We start from the raw sequence: 14,344 nt of genomic DNA on the forward strand, positions 1-14,344 counted from the left end.
ATTTGTCACATTGGCAGCTGATTAAAGAGCAGCAACTAATGACATTCGCCAGTCTTCACACCAGCAAAATGACCCTCACAGTTTCTCATCCTAAAATGGATTTACATGTAGCCTACTGTAAACTCATGCACATTTTTACTGCTCTTTAGTTATGTTGATTTGCTTTGTATTATCCTGTTTACACTGTAGTGTATGTTGCGTGTGGTGTCTTAAGCTGCTGGGAACTCTACAGATGATAGTGACTGGTTGTGACGTTCATTTGACCAGATGGTGATATAGATGCAACTGCACTTCCTTGCTACACTTCATTTTGCGTTACAGTGAAACAGATTGCATATCACTGATATGAAGGCAGATGTAGCAGTGCCTAGAAACTACTGTCAAAACAGACCCAGGGCTGATAGACAGGAAATGATCTGTGCCTGAAAATTATCAAATACATTCAAAGGCAATATAGCGAATGGCTTTTCTTGACATCATACATGGCCGAGCCTGAATTCAGGCACCAATGAAATGTCTGTGGCATCCGTGATTGTCTAATTGGCAGCTGATTAAAGAGCAGCAACTAATGACATTCGTTTTCCATTATGGTAATGTTGCCCACAGGCAACGGTTTTATAAAAATAAAATTGTGTATATATATATATACAGTATATATATATATATATATATATATATATATACAGTATATATATAAAATCTTCAATAAATTTGTTGAAGTGACTATTTCTAAGCAGGAAAAACATTGCAATCTATTTTGCCCATTCAGATCATAATGCGTATCACAGAGGGTTAATATGGATGTTTCTATGTTCAACCATATGCGCTTATCTTGCATAGAGGAAGGAGAGGTCAGCAACAGAAGCAAACACTGCTCATCACAGAGCATTGAGACCGAAGCAAAGCAAGCATCTTCTGAAAGGTAACACTTCCATATACTGTATGAATTAAATCTCACATCGATAAACACACAAATGTCAGATTTACTACAATCAAGTAATCTAATAGATTAAGTCTGCTAAAAATGTATTTATCACCTCAGGAATGCACTATGTAAAATTGTGTTCCACTAAAAGTTCTATCTGTGTGGTTGTTTTTTTTGTACAAAATGCCATCAGATTGTCTCAACCTGTTTTATTTACATTACATTTTAAAGGACCTATAATTAAATATCTACACCCTTTTGACCTATAACCATGGATACCCTGAGATTTACACTATATTATTTTGCTGTACTGTGTTATAATCAATTCAATCTAGTCTACTGGATAAGTTGTTTATATATACAGTATTATATATATATACAGTATATATACAGTATATGTGTGTGTGTGTGTAGAAAACTTTTGGGAACACTTTACTTGAAGGTATCTATAAGAGTGGCATGGCACTGTTGTCATTACAAAAACTGAATGACACTAAATGACAGAAGCATAATGTCATGAATGTTTATGGCTTGTTTATAATATTTATGACATGTTCATGACAGTGTCATGTCACTCTTATGTACTGTAGACACCTTCAAGTAAAGTGCAACCAAACTTTCAATGAAACTGATTTTCTAATGAGAAAAGTATCTACTGCTAAAGTGATGGACAATGTGGTGTTCAAGACTACTAAATTCATCATTGCTGTCTGTTTGCAAGACATGAACATCATGGATAAAGATGCAAATTAAATATTCTGTTCATCGTACCTCGATGAATAGGAATTGAACAAATATGATAGATATACATAAATATTTTATAATAAATTAATCTGGTCTATTGGAGTAAAAAAAAAATAGAAAAATATATTTTCTGCAAGTGTTGAACAATGTGGTGTTAAAGACAACTAAATTCATCATTGCTGTCTTTTTGCAGGACTGAAACACCATGGAGAAAGTAAATGAAACATTCTATGTATTTAACGAATCTGAATATGAATATGAATATGAGTATGAGACTAGACCACCTGCTGGTCCCATGCGTGATGCACTGTGTGATGCTCTGTGTGTTTTTGTCCTGACATCAAACATCATCATCTTCATTCTGGGCATTGTGGGAAATGGCCTTGTCATTTGGATCATTGGCGTAAAGACAAAACGCACGGTCAACTCCTCATGGTACCTGAGCTTGGCAGCGTCTGACTTCTTGTTCTGCACGACTGTCCCTTTCAACGGTGTCTATATGGCAACTGGACACTGGCATTTTGGACATTTCATGTGTAAGTTCGTATCTGTGGCCTTCCCCCTTAACCTGTACAGCAGCATTTTCCTCCTGCTTGTCATCAGTGTGGACCGCTGCATGTGTGTCGTATTTCCTGTGTGGACTCAGAACCACCGGACTCTGAGGAAGTCTTCTGCCATCATCACCCTGGTCTGGACTGTCTCTACACTGCTAGCTCTACCCTTCCTATTTTTTTATACCACACAGACTATAAAAGATGATACCATGTGCATCGATGATTACACATCATTTTCTCGTAAAATTGTGGTGTTTATTTGTTTTGTATCTGGACTTGCCGTCCCTCTGATGGTCATTGTGATCTGCTACTCTATTATTATGCTGAAGCTGAGAGCCAATCGTACTATGAGATCCTCCAAACCCTTTAAGGTGATGACCGCTGTCATAATAACATTTGTGATGTGCTATCTTCCTTTGTTCATCTTTCAGCTGCTGTCAGTCTACCATGTGTTATATTCTCCTACCCTGTTGAAGACAGGGATTCAAGTAACAATCACCATAGCCTATGTCAACAGTTTCATGAACCCAATTTTATATTCATTCATGGGTCAGGACTTCAGGAATAAATGCCTGATGTCTGTTCTTTCAAGGATGGAAAATGCGTTGCAAGAGGAAGGCTGTCCATGTCAAAATCAGGCTCTTGATATCGGCTTGCGTGTCGTGCCTAACAAAGCCCCTTAGCTGTTCTAAAACTAGTGTAAACTACGGCCTCTCGGGGCTCATTGCTTACACATTCATGTGACTTAGCAATACTCTCTACAGAAGTCATATTAACCCATTTCAACTGTCTACAAAAGAAATCATATGTATAAGGCTCTAAAACTGTTACTAGGGCAGGGGAATTCCCCAATACTCTTTCGGTAAATGTTGAAGTAATAGAGTGTTTCAATGAAATGTGTGGAGTGTCAAATGTTCTGAGTAAATTGTCACATGAGCAGAGCTGTTTACTTCTTAGTTGCACCTTGACTGCCTCAAAGTACAAGCACACACACAGACTCACACACAGACATACACACACACAAACACACACAGACATATACACTCTCACACATGCACACACACGTACACAGACACACACACACACACACACACACACACACACACGCACACACACACACACACAGCTGAAGATGGGCAGGTCATTCATTTTCCAACATGACATTGATCCTAAACATACTGCCAAAAGAACAAAGCAGTGGCTTAAGGATAGGAGGGTGAATATCCTTGAGTGGCCAAGTCAGAGCCCTACCCCTTAAATCCTACAGAAAATCTGTGATTGAATTGAAGAGAGCAGTCCATCGTCGTTCCCCACAGAATTAGACTGAATTTGAACAATTCTGCAAGGAAGATTGAGCAAATATTCCCCAATCTAGGTGTGCAAAGCTAATAGACATAACCAAAACATATTGATGGATGTAATGAAAGCAAAAGAAAGCTCTACAAAGTATTAAATCAGGGGTAGATGACTTTTCCAAACCGGTTATTCTAATTTTTCATTTTATTTTGTTAATTTTCAGAACTGTTGTCTTTTAGTTTTTTTTCATAATTTTGATGTTGCACAGCTAAATTTGTAAATAAAACTGTAAAAATATTTTTATATGGGTTTTGATTTCAGACTGTAAGACAAAAAAAGTAACTATTTCAAAGGGGTATGATGACTTTCTATAGGCAATGTATACACACGCACGCACAGACTCATCCTCAGATAGATTTACTGTACACTCATGCACATCTTTATCTTTAGTATTTCGTTTTTAACTGCTCTTTAGTTATGTTGATTTGCTTTGTATTATCCTGTTTAAACTGTAGTGTATGTTGCGTGTGGTGTCTTAAGCTGCTGGGAACTCTTACAGATGATAGTGACTGGTTGTGACGTTCATTTGACCAGATGGTGATATAGATGCAACTGCACTTCCTTGCTACACTTCATTTTGTGTTACAGTGAAACAGATTGCATATCACTGATATGAAGGCAGATGTAGCAGTGCCTAAAAACTACTGTCAAAACAGACCCAGGGCTGATAGACAGGAAATGATCTGTGCCCGAAAATTATCAAATACATTCAAAGGCAATTTAGCGAATAGCCTTTCTTGATATCATACATGGCCGAGCTCAAGCCTGAATTCAGGCACCACGCCTGAACTCTATCAGGCCTGCAGACCATGTGAGATGCAAGATTCTGAGAATAAAATGTGCAACTACAGTGCTTCATCTTCATATTAACTAACTGCAATAGGTGGCTGGTCCTGTCTGCTAGTTCGGTTTTGCGTGCATAGCCTTAGTGATGTGACGAGACCACGTATGTTAAGAAGACCAAGTTGAGACAGTCGTTACAGGGTCAAGACTGAGTTGAGACCGAGTCTTTGAAGAGGCGAGACAAATGGGGACCGAGTTGCCGAGTTGAGACCGCATCGAGACCATCCAAAAAACAAAAAATGAGTAGATTTTCATGATTTACTTACATTTCACATTGTCTACCAAACTTCTTTTCTCAGCTGGAGTCAAAATGTAGCATTGCATGATGTCGACATTTCACTAAAGTTGAAGATGTTGAATTGTGGTTGAAGTAGCCAAATGTAATATTTACCAGAGGCATGCATTGGAATGACCATACATGTAGGTCAGGCTACTTTAACCCTCTCCAGAATAACTGCCCTGCCGTTTAGACAATGATTGTGTCTTTCAAAACCATTGCGCAGCACAGCATAGCAAGAAGACTTCCGACATACTGATATGTGTTGTTGCTTAAGAGAACAAAACTAATCAGACTGCAGAATCAGTTGGGTACCATTCAGGTGTCCAGATTTAATACAGTGAATGACCATCACAAAAATATTACAAAGCCATGGAAGAATAGGTTATCTGGAAAAATCACCTCTGGCAAAACAGGAGTTTAAAAAATAAATAAATAGAAAAAAAACAAAGAATGTTTTTATGGTTCAGTGTCTTTATACACCAAACCTTTGGGGCATTATTATGGAAATCTATGTCTTGACTCTTCCATATGAATGTGGTTAAAGGCATGACTGGTAAACTACTGAAAGCCCAAAGTGATTGTCCTTTTCTACATTGTTCACCTACAATGGAAACTGATAGCTGCTTCGTACAACTTGAAGGAATGAAATGTCTGTGGCATCCGTGATTTGTCACATTGGCAGCTGATTAAAGAGCAGCAACTAATGACATTCGCCAGTCTTCACACCAGCAAAATGACCCTCACAGTTTCTCATCCTAAAATGGATTTACATGTAGCCTACTGTAAACTCATGCACATTTTTACTGCTCTTTAGTTATGTTGATTTGCTTTGTATTATCCTGTTTACACTGTAGTGTATGTTGCGTGTGGTGTCTTAAGCTGCTGGGAACTCTACAGATGATAGTGACTGGTTGTGACGTTCATTTGACCAGATGGTGATATAGATGCAACTGCACTTCCTTGCTACACTTCATTTTGCGTTACAGTGAAACAGATTGCATATCACTGATATGAAGGCAGATGTAGCAGTGCCTAGAAACTACTGTCAAAACAGACCCAGGGCTGATAGACAGGAAATGATCTGTGCCTGAAAATTATCAAATACATTCAAAGGCAATATAGCGAATGGCTTTTCTTGACATCATACATGGCCGAGCCTGAATTCAGGCACCAATGAAATGTCTGTGGCATCCGTGATTGTCTAATTGGCAGCTGATTAAAGAGCAGCAACTAATGACATTCGTTTTCCATTATGGTAATGTTGCCCACAGGCAACGGTTTTATAAAAATAAAATTGTGTATATATATATATACAGTATATATATATATATATATATATATATATACAGTATATATATAAAATCTTCAATAAATTTGTTGAAGTGACTATTTCTAAGCAGGAAAAACATTGCAATCTATTTTGCCCATTCAGATCATAATGCGTATCACAGAGGGTTAATATGGATGTTTCTATGTTCAACCATATGCGCTTATCTTGCATAGAGGAAGGAGAGGTCAGCAACAGAAGCAAACACTGCTCATCACAGAGCATTGAGACCGAAGCAAAGCAAGCATCTTCTGAAAGGTAACACTTCCATATACTGTATGAATTAAATCTCACATCGATAAACACACAAATGTCAGATTTACTACAATCAAGTAATCTAATAGATTAAGTCTGCTAAAAATGTATTTATCACCTCAGGAATGCACTATGTAAAATTGTGTTCCACTAAAAGTTCTATCTGTGTGGTTGTTTTTTTTGTACAAAATGCCATCAGATTGTCTCAACCTGTTTTATTTACATTACATTTTAAAGGACCTATAATTAAATATCTACACCCTTTTGACCTATAACCATGGATACCCTGAGATTTACACTATATTATTTTGCTGTACTGTGTTATAATCAATTCAATCTAGTCTACTGGATAAGTTGTTTATATATACAGTATTATATATATATACAGTATATATACAGTATATGTGTGTGTGTGTGTAGAAAACTTTTGGGAACACTTTACTTGAAGGTATCTATAAGAGTGGCATGGCACTGTTGTCATTACAAAAACTGAATGACACTAAATGACAGAAGCATAATGTCATGAATGTTTATGGCTTGTTTATAATATTTATGACATGTTCATGACAGTGTCATGTCACTCTTATGTACTGTAGACACCTTCAAGTAAAGTGCAACCAAACTTTCAATGAAACTGATTTTCTAATGAGAAAAGTATCTACTGCTAAAGTGATGGACAATGTGGTGTTCAAGACTACTAAATTCATCATTGCTGTCTGTTTGCAAGACATGAACATCATGGATAAAGATGCAAATTAAATATTCTGTTCATCGTACCTCGATGAATAGGAATTGAACAAATATGATAGATATACATAAATATTTTATAATAAATTAATCTGGTCTATTGGAGTAAAAAAAAAATAGAAAAATATATTTTCTGCAAGTGTTGAACAATGTGGTGTTAAAGACAACTAAATTCATCATTGCTGTCTTTTTGCAGGACTGAAACACCATGGAGAAAGTAAATGAAACATTCTATGTATTTAACGAATCTGAATATGAATATGAATATGAGTATGAGACTAGACCACCTGCTGGTCCCATGCGTGATGCACTGTGTGATGCTCTGTGTGTTTTTGTCCTGACATCAAACATCATCATCTTCATTCTGGGCATTGTGGGAAATGGCCTTGTCATTTGGATCATTGGCGTAAAGACAAAACGCACGGTCAACTCCTCATGGTACCTGAGCTTGGCAGCGTCTGACTTCTTGTTCTGCACGACTGTCCCTTTCAACGGTGTCTATATGGCAACTGGACACTGGCATTTTGGACATTTCATGTGTAAGTTCGTATCTGTGGCCTTCCCCCTTAACCTGTACAGCAGCATTTTCCTCCTGCTTGTCATCAGTGTGGACCGCTGCATGTGTGTCGTATTTCCTGTGTGGACTCAGAACCACCGGACTCTGAGGAAGTCTTCTGCCATCATCACCCTGGTCTGGACTGTCTCTACACTGCTAGCTCTACCCTTCCTATTTTTTTATACCACACAGACTATAAAAGATGATACCATGTGCATCGATGATTACACATCATTTTCTCGTAAAATTGTGGTGTTTATTTGTTTTGTATCTGGACTTGCCGTCCCTCTGATGGTCATTGTGATCTGCTACTCTATTATTATGCTGAAGTTGAGAGCCAATCGTACTATGAGATCCTCCAAACCCTTTAAGGTGATGACCGCTGTCATAATAACATTTGTGATGTGCTATCTTCCTTTGTTCATCTTTCAGCTGCTGTCAGTCTACCATGTGTTATATTCTCCTACCCTGTTGAAGACAGGGATTCAAGTAACAATCACCATAGCCTATGTCAACAGTTTCATGAACCCAATTTTATATTCATTCATGGGTCAGGACTTCAGGAATAAATGCCTGATGTCTGTTCTTTCAAGGATGGAAAATGCGTTGCAAGAGGAAGGCTGTCCATGTCAAAATCAGGCTCTTGATATCGGCTTGCGTGTCGTGCCTAACAAAGCCCCTTAGCTGTTCTAAAACTAGTGTAAACTACGGCCTCTCGGGGCTCATTGCTTACACATTCATGTGACTTAGCAATACTCTCTACAGAAGTCATATTAACCCATTTCAACTGTCTACAAAAGAAATCATATGTATAAGGCTCTAAAACTGTTACTAGGGCAGGGGAATTCCCCAATACTCTTTCGGTAAATGTTGAAGTAATAGAGTGTTTCAATGAAATGTGTGGAGTGTCAAATGTTCTGAGTAAATTGTCACATGAGCAGAGCTGTTTACTTCTTAGTTGCACCTTGACTGCCTCAAAGTACAAGCACACACACAGACTCACACACAGACATACACATACACAAACACACACAGACATATACACTCTCACACATGCACACACACGTACACAGACACACACACACACACACACACACACACACACGCACACACACACACACAGCTGAAGATGGGCAGGTCATTCATTTTCCAACATGACATTGATCCTAAACATACTGCCAAAAGAACAAAGCAGTGGCTTAAGGATAGGAGGGTGAATATCCTTGAGTGGCCAAGTCAGAGCCCTACCCCTTAAATCCTACAGAAAATCTGTGATTGAATTGAAGAGAGCAGTCCATCGTCGTTCCCCACAGAATTAGACTGAATTTGAACAATTCTGCAAGGAAGATTGAGCAAATATTCCCCAATCTAGGTGTGCAAAGCTAATAGACATAACCAAAACATATTGATGGATGTAATGAAAGCAAAAGAAAGCTCTACAAAGTATTAAATCAGGGGTAGATGACTTTTCCAAACCGGTTATTCTAATTTTTCATTTTATTTTGTTAATTTTCAGAACTGTTGTCTTTTAGTTTTTTTTCATAATTTTGATGTTGCACAGCTAAATTTGTAAATAAAACTGTAAAAATATTTTTATATGGGTTTTGATTTCAGACTGTAAGACAAAAAAAGTAACTATTTCAAAGGGGTATGATGACTTTCTATAGGCAATGTATACACACGCACGCACAGACTCATCCTCAGATAGATTTACTGTACACTCATGCACATCTTTATCTTTAGTATTTCGTTTTTAACTGCTCTTTAGTTATGTTGATTTGCTTTGTATTATCCTGTTTAAACTGTAGTGTATGTTGCGTGTGGTGTCTTAAGCTGCTGGGAACTCTTACAGATGATAGTGACTGGTTGTGACGTTCATTTGACCAGATGGTGATATAGATGCAACTGCACTTCCTTGCTACACTTCATTTTGTGTTACAGTGAAACAGATTGCATATCACTGATATGAAGGCAGATGTAGCAGTGCCTAAAAACTACTGTCAAAACAGACCCAGGGCTGATAGACAGGAAATGATCTGTGCCCGAAAATTATCAAATACATTCAAAGGCAATTTAGCGAATAGCCTTTCTTGATATCATACATGGCCGAGCTCAAGCCTGAATTCAGGCACCACGCCTGAACTCTATCAGGCCTGCAGACCATGTGAGATGCAAGATTCTGAGAATAAAATGTGCAACTACAGTGCTTCATCTTCATATTAACTAACTGCAATAGGTGGCTGGTCCTGTCTGCTAGTTCGGTTTTGCGTGCATAGCCTTAGTGATGTGACGAGACCACGTATGTTAAGAAGACCAAGTTGAGACAGTCGTTACAGGGTCAAGACTGAGTTGAGACCGAGTCTTTGAAGAGGCGAGACAAATGGGGACCGAGTTGCCGAGTTGAGACCGCATCGAGACCATCCAAAAAACAAAAAATGAGTAGATTTTCATGATTTACTTACATTTCACATTGTCTACCAAACTTCTTTTCTCAGCTGGAGTCAAAATGTAGCATTGCATGATGTCGACATTTCACTAAAGTTGAAGATGTTGAATTGTGGTTGAAGTAGCCAAATGTAATATTTACCAGAGGCATGCATTGGAATGACCATACATGTAGGTCAGGCTACTTTAACCCTCTCCAGAATAACTGCCCTGCCGTTTAGACAATGATTGTGTCTTTCAAAACCATTGCGCAGCACAGCATAGCAAGAAGACTTCCGACATACTGATATGTGTTGTTGCTTAAGAGAACAAAACTAATCAGACTGCAGAATCAGTTGGGTACCATTCAGGTGTCCAGATTTAATACAGTGAATGACCATCACAAAAATATTACAAAGCCATGGAAGAATAGGTTATCTGGAAAAATCACCTCTGGCAAAACAGGAGTTTAAAAAATAAATAAATAGAAAAAAAACAAAGAATGTTTTTATGGTTCAGTGTCTTTATACACCAAACCTTTGGGGCATTATTATGGAAATCTATGTCTTGACTCTTCCATATGAATGTGGTTAAAGGCATGACTGGTAAACTACTGAAAGCCCAAAGTGATTGTCCTTTTCTACATTGTTCACCTACAATGGAAACTGATAGCTGCTTCGTACAACTTGAAGGAATGAAATGTCTGTGGCATCCGTGATTTGTCACATTGGCAGCTGATTAAAGAGCAGCAACTAATGACATTCGCCAGTCTTCACACCAGCAAAATGACCCTCACAGTTTCTCATCCTAAAATGGATTTACATGTAGCCTACTGTAAACTCATGCACATTTTTACTGCTCTTTAGTTATGTTGATTTGCTTTGTATTATCCTGTTTACACTGTAGTGTATGTTGCGTGTGGTGTCTTAAGCTGCTGGGAACTCTACAGATGATAGTGACTGGTTGTGACGTTCATTTGACCAGATGGTGATATAGATGCAACTGCACTTCCTTGCTACACTTCATTTTGCGTTACAGTGAAACAGATTGCATATCACTGATATGAAGGCAGATGTAGCAGTGCCTAGAAACTACTGTCAAAACAGACCCAGGGCTGATAGACAGGAAATGATCTGTGCCTGAAAATTATCAAATACATTCAAAGGCAATATAGCGAATGGCTTTTCTTGACATCATACATGGCCGAGCCTGAATTCAGGCACCAATGAAATGTCTGTGGCATCCGTGATTGTCTAATTGGCAGCTGATTAAAGAGCAGCAACTAATGACATTCGTTTTCCATTATGGTAATGTTGCCCACAGGCAACGGTTTTATAAAAATAAAATTGTGTATATATATATATACAGTATATATATATATATATATATATATATATACAGTATATATATAAAATCTTCAATAAATTTGTTGAAGTGACTATTTCTAAGCAGGAAAAACATTGCAATCTATTTTGCCCATTCAGATCATAATGCGTATCACAGAGGGTTAATATGGATGTTTCTATGTTCAACCATATGCGCTTATCTTGCATAGAGGAAGGAGAGGTCAGCAACAGAAGCAAACACTGCTCATCACAGAGCATTGAGACCGAAGCAAAGCAAGCATCTTCTGAAAGGTAACACTTCCATATACTGTATGAATTAAATCTCACATCGATAAACACACAAATGTCAGATTTACTACAATCAAGTAATCTAATAGATTAAGTCTGCTAAAAATGTATTTATCACCTCAGGAATGCACTATGTAAAATTGTGTTCCACTAAAAGTTCTATCTGTGTGGTTGTTTTTTTTGTACAAAATGCCATCAGATTGTCTCAACCTGTTTTATTTACATTACATTTTAAAGGACCTATAATTAAATATCTACACCCTTTTGACCTATAACCATGGATACCCTGAGATTTACACTATATTATTTTGCTGTACTGTGTTATAATCAATTCAATCTAGTCTACTGGATAAGTTGTTTATATATACAATATTATATATATATACAGTATATATACAGTATATGTGTGTGTGTGTGTAGAAAACTTTTGGGAACACTTTACTTGAAGGTATCTATAAGAGTGGCATGGCACTGTTGTCATTACAAAAACTGAATGACACTAAATGACAGAAGCATAATGTCATGAATGTTTATGGCTTGTTTATAATATTTATGACATGTTCATGACAGTGTCATGTCACTCTTATGTACTGTAGACACCTTCAAGTAAAGTGCAACCAAACTTTCAATGAAACTGATTTTCTAATGAGAAAAGTATCTACTGCTAAAGTGATGGACAATGTGGTGTTCAAGACTACTAAATTCATCATTGCTGTCTGTTTGCAAGACATGAACATCATGGATAAAGATGCAAATTAAATATTCTGTTCATCGTACCTCGATGAATAGGAATTGAACAAATATGATAGATATACATAAATATTTTATAATAAATTAATCTGGTCTATTGGAGTAAAAAAAAAATAGAAAAATATATTTTCTGCAAGTGTTGAACAATGTGGTGTTAAAGACAACTAAATTCATCATTGCTGTCTTTTTGCAGGACTGAAACACCATGGAGAAAGTAAATGAAACATTCTATGTATTTAACGAATCTGAATATGAATATGAATATGAGTATGAGACTAGACCACCTGCTGGTCCCATGCGTGATGCACTGTGTGATGCTCTGTGTGTTTTTGTCCTGACATCAAACATCATCATCTTCATTCTGGGCATTGTGGGAAATGGCCTTGTCATTTGGATCATTGGCGTAAAGACAAAACGCACGGTCAACTCCTCATGGTACCTGAGCTTGGCAGCGTCTGACTTCTTGTTCTGCACGACTGTCCCTTTCAACGGTGTCTATATGGCAACTGGACACTGGCATTTTGGACATTTCATGTGTAAGTTCGTATCTGTGGCCTTCCCCCTTAACCTGTACAGCAGCATTTTCCTCCTGCTTGTCATCAGTGTGGACCGCTGCATGTGTGTCGTATTTCCTGTGTGGACTCAGAACCACCGGACTCTGAGGAAGTCTTCTGCCATCATCACCCTGGTCTGGACTGTCTCTACACTGCTAGCTCTACCCTTCCTATTTTTTTATACCACACAGACTATAAAAGATGATACCATGTGCATCGATGATTACACATCATTTTCTCGTAAAATTGTGGTGTTTATTTGTTTTGTATCTGGACTTGCCGTCCCTCTGATGGTCATTGTGATCTGCTACTCTATTATTATGCTGAAGCTGAGAGCCAATCGTACTATGAGATCCTCCAAACCCTTTAAGGTGATGACCGCTGTCATAATAACATTTGTGATGTGCTATCTTCCTTTGTTCATCTTTCAGCTGCTGTCAGTCTACCATGTGTTATATTCTCCTACCCTGTTGAAGACAGGGATTCAAGTAACAATCACCATAGCCTATGTCAACAGTTTCATGAACCCAATTTTATATTCATTCATGGGTCAGGACTTCAGGAATAAATGCCTGATGTCTGTTCTTTCAAGGATGGAAAATGCGTTGCAAGAGGAAGGCTGTCCATGTCAAAATCAGGCTCTTGATATCGGCTTGCGTGTCGTGCCTAACAAAGCCCCTTAGCTGTTCTAAAACTAGTGTAAACTACGGCCTCTCGGGGCTCATTGCTTACACATTCATGTGACTTAGCAATACTCTCTACAGAAGTCATATTAACCCATTTCAACTGTCTACAAAAGAAATCATATGTATAAGGCTCTAAAACTGTTACTAGGGCAGGGGAATTCCCCAATACTCTTTCGGTAAATGTTGAAGTAATAGAGTGTTTCAATGAAATGTGTGGAGTGTCAAATGTTCTGAGTAAATTGTCACATGAGCAGAGCTGTTTACTTCTTAGTTGCACCTTGACTGCCTCAAAGTACAAGCACACACACAGACTCACACACAGACATACACACACACAAACACACACAGACATATACACTCTCACACATGCACACACACGTACACAGACACACACACACACACACACACACACACACACACGCACACACACACACACACACAGCTGAAGATGGGCAGGTCATTCATTTTCCAACATGACATTGATCCTAAACATACTGCCAAAAGAACAAAGCAGTGGCTTAAGGATAGGAGGGTGAATATCCTTGAGTGGCCAAGTCAGAGCCCTACCCCTTAAATCCTACAGAAAATCTGTGATTGAATTGAAGAGAGCAGTCCATCGTCGTTCCCCACAGAATTAGACTGAATTTGAACAATTCTGCAAGGAAGATTGAGCAAATATTCCCCAATCTAGGTGTGCAAAGCTAATAGA

General features: G+C 38.0%; 3 protein-coding genes across 3 annotated transcripts; all 3 read left to right on the forward strand.

Moving 5' to 3' along the window:
• The first annotated feature begins 1,895 nt into the window (after positions 1 to 1,895).
• On the forward strand, positions 1,896 to 2,906 carry LOC134099111 (N-formyl peptide receptor 2-like). The gene has a single exon (XM_062551866.1). It carries the CDS (start codon positions 1,965 to 1,967, stop codon positions 2,904 to 2,906), a length of 942 nt encoding a protein of 313 aa, XP_062407850.1. The 5' UTR covers positions 1,896 to 1,964.
• Positions 2,907 to 7,260: 4,354 nt separating this feature from the next.
• LOC134099115 (N-formyl peptide receptor 2-like) lies at positions 7,261 to 8,271 on the forward strand. The gene has a single exon (XM_062551880.1). It carries the CDS (start codon positions 7,330 to 7,332, stop codon positions 8,269 to 8,271), a length of 942 nt encoding a protein of 313 aa, XP_062407864.1. The 5' UTR covers positions 7,261 to 7,329.
• Positions 8,272 to 12,621: 4,350 nt separating this feature from the next.
• On the forward strand, positions 12,622 to 13,632 carry LOC134099120 (N-formyl peptide receptor 2-like). The gene has a single exon (XM_062551895.1). The coding sequence runs from the start codon at positions 12,691 to 12,693 to the stop codon at positions 13,630 to 13,632; it is 942 nt and encodes a 313-aa protein (XP_062407879.1). The 5' UTR covers positions 12,622 to 12,690.
• Positions 13,633 to 14,344: the final 712 nt, after the last annotated feature.

The sequence above is a fragment of the Sardina pilchardus genome, chromosome 2 (assembly GCF_963854185.1).
Source record: "Sardina pilchardus chromosome 2, fSarPil1.1, whole genome shotgun sequence".
NCBI classification, from domain to species: domain Eukaryota; kingdom Metazoa; phylum Chordata; class Actinopteri; order Clupeiformes; family Clupeidae; genus Sardina; species Sardina pilchardus.